This window comes from Temnothorax longispinosus, chromosome 10, assembly GCF_030848805.1.
Source record: "Temnothorax longispinosus isolate EJ_2023e chromosome 10, Tlon_JGU_v1, whole genome shotgun sequence".
NCBI lineage: Eukaryota > Metazoa > Arthropoda > Insecta > Hymenoptera > Formicidae > Temnothorax > Temnothorax longispinosus.
Window position 1 is genome coordinate 9,058,065 of NC_092367.1, and position 5,900 is coordinate 9,063,964.

Here is a 5,900-nt window from a genome sequence, read left to right on the forward strand (position 1 = left end):
TGTAGGCTACACTCAGAACGCATACAGATTGTGGGACCCAACTAGAAGGAAGATAACAATCTCACGTGACGTAATCTTTGACGAAACCTCCTAAGAAGAAAAGAGGGAAACGAAGAACTTAATGATAACAAGCAACGAGAAAGATGAAGAGGATGAACTTGAAGAAGATGAAGAGGAAGAAGACGAAGAATCAGAAGAGAATCAAGACGACACCGAGGACGAATACGTGGATCTGACAGACGAAAAAGAAGATACCGGCAAGGACAAAAAGGAAGACCGAGAAACGAGAGGAAGGCAAGAACCAATGCAAAAGTCCGAAAGAGAATCGAGACCGCCGCAAAGATACGCGAACCAGGTGTTTTTGACCTACGAGGAAGCAGTAAAAGGACAAGAGAGTAAACACTGGAAGAAAGCTATACAGGAGGAGAAGCACTCGCTGAGGAAAAACAAAACCTAGGAACTAGTCGACGAAAAGGACGTGAAAGACAAGAAGATTCTGACTAGCAAATGGGTTTTCAGAATCAAGGAACAAGGGAAATACAAAGCGAGACTGGTCGTAAGAGGCTGTGAACAAGGAAAAGAAATAGACTACGAGGAAATTTACAGCCCGGTGATAAACAGCGCGCCGCTACGTATTATTCTTGCACTAACAGCAGTTGAAAACTATCACATTGTAAAATTCGACATACGTACAGCTTTTCTCTACGGAGAAATACAAGAAGAAGTATACATGCGACTGCCGGAAGGCTTCGAAGAAACAGAAGGCAAAATCTGCAAACTGAAAAAGGCGCTGTACGGGCTAAAACAGGCACCAAAAAAATGGAACGAAAAATTCACGAAATCGCTGAAAAAACAAGGGCTAAAGCAGCTGACAACGGAATACTGCCTTTTTAAACACCAAGACGGACAGATGTTCCTCGGGGTCTACATAGACGACGGCATTATTCTTGGAAAAAGTAAAAAACAAATACTAAAGCTGGTGGAGAAACTCAGAGAAGAATTTGAATTAACAGTAGAAGAGGACCCTAAAACATACTTGGGAATGGAATTTGAAAAAACGCAGGAAAGACTGAAGCTAAGTCAAAAAAAACTATTCCAACCAAGTTCTTGAAACGTACGGAATGAAAGATGCAAAGTCAGCGAACACGCCGATACAACCAGAAGGAAATTCAAAAGTCGAAAACGTACGGAAAACATTCCCGTATCGACAAGCGATAGGAAGCCTTTTGTATTTGACTACAAAAACAAGACCAGATCTCTGCTATGCCGTAAACTATAGCAGCAGATATACACAATCTCCGGAAGGTAAAGATATCTTAAATGTTAAAAGAATACTCAGATATTTGCAGGGAACCAAGGAGCTCGGGCTGGTGTACGGCGGAGAGAAGGACGCGGGAAAACTGGTGGCCTACTGCGACTCGGACTACGTTGGTGACCCTGAGACGAGAAAGAGCACCACGGGCTATATAATCAAATATTGTGGAGAACCAGTGAGCTGGTGTTCGAGGAAGCAGCCCGTTGTTGCGCTTTCCAGTACTGAAGCAGAGTTTATCTCGGCGGCTGAATGTTGTAAAGAGGTTCTATATCTTAAAGCGGTATTAGAGGAGTTAAGAGATAAAACAATAACTGCCGAAATCCACATAGACAATCAGAGCGCGATACACCTAATGAAAACAGGAATACTAAACAGACGGTCCAAACACATCGACGTACGATTCCGGTTTATTCAGGAAAAGATAGCAGAGAATAACATTGACATAAAATACTGTTGTACGGAAAATCAGCCAGCAGATATTCTAACAAAACCGTTAAGCTTTGTAAAGTTTGAGAAACACAAAAAAACCTTAGTAGCGTGATCGATTTACTGTAAACAAATAGATAAAAGAGATAAATACTTAGGATTAGGATTAAAGATAATAAAATAAGTAAAGAATAGAATAAGTTAAGGTTGAAATAAGCGAAACTAATATCAGATTTTGTTTGTAAAACTTGAGTCCGGATTAAAAGGGAGTGTTAGGAAATGCCGAAATAATCCGGGCTCATATCGGGGCGCGAAGCACTGGCGAGAACGTTCGCGAAAAGAAGGGGCGGCAGCGCGACTGCGCAGCCTGTACCGCGAGGCCCACCGGGGGCCACGAGGCACTTATCCGCACAAGACCGCGCACGAAGCGAGCACGCTCAACACGTGAGACTTTTCCAGAGCGAAAGCGATCCCCGTGAACGTAACTACTTCAAACGATTTGTAAGATTCGCATTTATGTTTTTATCTGTGCTGTCAAATACAGTGTTCTATATTAAAAGCAAACAGAATAGTTCACTCTTTTCACGCGCACCCACCCCTGCCGAACTCCAACAGGGTTCGTATAGAGGCACACTCCGCGGATATTGACAAAATGAAGGACTCTCAGGTACTCGATAGGGTAGGTCTGAAGTTCGAGCAGGAGCCTAAGTTAAACCCGAGACTGCTCATTCGCGGAGTACCGCGCGGCATGACTGGGGACAAACTCAGATCGGAGATCGTTGCCTTAAATTTGAGAGGAGTCGACACGACGGAGGTAAAAATTATTTATGTTTTTCCCCCCAAGGAGAATCGCACTAACACCAGTTGTGTCATCGAGGTTCCACCGAATATCCGCACTCTGTTACTAAAAGATAAACAGATATTTGTAAATTACAACGCGTGCAGCGTCTCTGATTACGTCAAAGAGCTGCAATGTTTTAAATGCTTGGCTTTCGGTCACTTCGCTAGGCAGATTTACATCACTATGTGGACATTGTGCCGGCAACCACGAGACCAAGAACTGCACGATGAACAATAAGGCTCCAAGATGTGGAAACTGTGCACGGTGGGGGAAGCGTGGAGATGAGTCGCACTCTGCCTTGGACGAAAAGATGTGCCCAATTCTGCATCGGAAACTAGCGGACAGAATTTTGCGTATTAATTACGGTTGATGGATTCCGGTGAATATTCGCATATGTCACGTGAACTGCCAGTCGCTGTTTGCACATCTTGATGAGTTCAGAGCACATTTCGTAGACTCAGAATATCACATACATAATCTGTATGTCTAAAACTTAGCTCAAGCCATCCATTCCAGATCGCATGGTTGTTCTGCGGGGATACAATGTGTTTAAACGGGATAGAATTGGTAAAACCGGTGGAGGAGTGGCCTTTTACCTCAAAGAAAATGCCCACGCCAGGATTTTAAGACAATCCGAGGAAAACTACTGTCGCAAACCAGAATATTTGATGGCTGAAATTTCCATGGACGGGAACTCCAAAATTCTACTGGCAGTAGTGTACAGACCACCGCACTGCGGCTACATTGAAGAATTCTTCAACGTTTTTTCAGAATTATCGGCACTGTACAGGCACACCGTCGTTTTTGGAGATTTCAACGCGGACCTCGGCACGCGGACTTTCAACACGGAGCAGATCCGTTCATTGGTGGGTGCGGTGCATTTCCATCTTGTATCACATGAGCCCACACATCACACGCGTACATCTTCTACGTGGTTAGATTTATGCATTATTGACGACCCTGATAAATTGGTTGCGTATGATCTGGTTGACATTACGTACAAAATGAGAGTTGAGCTTCTACAACGGCGCCATATTGTAGCTAGAAATTTTCGCTCTTTTGATTTGGAAACTTTCTTGAATGAATTGGCGGAATACGACTGGAGCTCCGTGTTCACCGCGGAAGACATAGACAGCAAGATAAGAATCCTAAATGACCTGCACCTTCTAAAATGCTTTGATAAGCATGCACCACTACGCAATGTCTATCCTAAGCACTTGCCTGCTCCTTGGTTGACTGACGCTATCAAGAGAAAAATGAAGAAAAGAAATACAGCAAGGAGGAAGTGGAAACGATTCAGAAATGACACAAACTACGACAACTACAAACACCTACGTAATCAGGTTCAATCGCTAATACATAAAGCTAAATGCAGTTATTACCAGGATGTCTTTCAAGATCTAAGGGAACCTAATATTATCTGGAATAGGCTTAAACATTTAGGATTAATTAAAAACAAATCCTCAGAAATGAAATTGCTCTTTTCAACAGAAGAACTGGTGGATTTTTTCACTTATGGTGCAGCGGGGACTGCCAGGGACGCGCGACATGCCATAGCTTTTTACTTGGGTGAGGAAACATACGATGACTCTAAGTTTTATCTGGGTAATATTGAACCCGGGGAAGCGCATAAGGCGATCACACGAATCAAGTCGGATGCAGTCGGCGCGGACGGGCTGTCAATGAAACTTATTTCAAGGGCTTTGCCTTGTATTCTTTCAGCCGTCACACATGTATTTAACTTCAGTCTATCGTATGGAGTTTATCCTACCTTGGTATGGAGTTTATCCTACCTTGTGGAAAAGTGCTATAATACAGCCCCTGCCAAAGGTTAAAAGTCCTTCGAAATTAAAGGATTACAGGTCAATTTCCATTTTGTGCACTGTCTCAAAGGCTCTTGAACACATTGTGGCCGAGCAGATTAAGGTCTATCTGGATAACCACAACTTACTGGATCCCCATCAATCAGCCTACAGAAAGGACCACTCTACGCATACTGCGCTGATAAGGATTCTTGACGATGTGAGACAGGCCGCTGACGCCAGAAAAGTCACCATCGCAATCTTCTTCGATTTTTCCATAGCTTTCGACACCGTGGATCATTACTTATTTATCAACAAACTAAGAAACCTCGGTTTTTCATGTTCGGCACTGCGCTGGCTGTGCTCCTATCTCTATGATCGAAGGCAGGTGGTCCGTGACCCCGTCTCGCGTGCGACGTCGACAGAGAGGACTACGACCACGGGAGTACCCCAGGGCTCTGTACTTGGACCCTTATTATTTACTTTATATCTGTGTGGTTTTGTCAAAGTTTTGGGACACTGCAAATACAATTTCTACGCTGATGACCTGTGCATCTACTTGTATACGGATCTGAAGTTCCTGGCTGAGGCTGTGCAAAAAGTGAATCAGGACATTTCCAACATAGTAGCCTGGGCGACGGAAAATCGGCTATTTCTCAATTCAAGTAAGATTACCACGGCGATTACTCAATCCAGTCATTACCACGGCAATGATCATGGGCACATTCCGGGCACAGCCCGTTACCTTAATGGTCTCACATTAGATGATCTGCCACATATCGTGGTGGATGGCACCTTAATTCCATATCAAGAGTCGGTTGTATACCTGGGGGTGACCATCTCAAATACACTCTTTTGGAGAGAACAGGTATCAAAAACTGTTTCCAGAGTGAATGCCTCGGTACACCAGCTCAAGTTGTGCAAGCATCTCATGCCGCCTCTGTTACGTGCAAGGTTAATTTGCACCCTGATCATTCCTCTCTTCGATTACTGTTGCACAACATACATAGACATCACAAGAGAACACAATACGCGCTTGCAACGGGCCTTGAATACTTGCGTTAGATTTGTCTGTTAGGCTAAAAGGGACGAACACATCACGCCTTATTTTGATAAGCTCAAGTGGCTAAAGATACACCAGAAACGATCATATTTTGTAGGTAACTTAACATTTTCCATCCTTCATTCTAAGAAACCCTCATCATTGTACCAAGCTTTTTCTTACAAGGGCGACAAGGCAGTGCGCAATACAAGATCTCACCCGAGGTCGTTGTCTCTCCCACAATGTAGAACGGAACTTTACAAAAAGTCGTTTATTAGCTTCGCGGCCGAACTATGGAATAGCTTACCGTTAGACTTGTGTAATACCTGATCTACAATAGCTGTAGTAAGCTGTAGTAAGTCTCAAGATGTAAGAAATTGACCAATCACAGTCGATTATTCTCCTCACATTCGCCAGTAATTGGTCAATTTCTTACGGCTTGAGGCTTACTACAGCTTACTATAGCTATTGTAG

General features: G+C 43.6%; 2 protein-coding genes across 2 annotated transcripts; both read left to right on the top strand.

Moving 5' to 3' along the window:
- The first annotated feature begins 1,121 nt into the window (after nucleotides 1-1,121).
- Nucleotides 1,122-1,856, top strand: LOC139820353 (uncharacterized). Its single transcript, XM_071790539.1, has one exon. It carries the CDS (start codon nucleotides 1,122-1,124, stop codon nucleotides 1,854-1,856), a length of 735 nt encoding a protein of 244 aa, XP_071646640.1.
- A 537-nt stretch (nucleotides 1,857-2,393) lies between these two features.
- LOC139820354 (uncharacterized) lies at nucleotides 2,394-5,462 on the top strand. The gene is made up of 3 exons (XM_071790540.1): nucleotides 2,394-2,555; nucleotides 3,080-4,243; nucleotides 4,305-5,462. Exons 1-3 carry the CDS (start codon nucleotides 2,394-2,396, stop codon nucleotides 5,460-5,462), a joined length of 2,484 nt encoding a protein of 827 aa, XP_071646641.1.
- The last annotated feature ends 438 nt before the right edge of the window (nucleotides 5,463-5,900 follow it).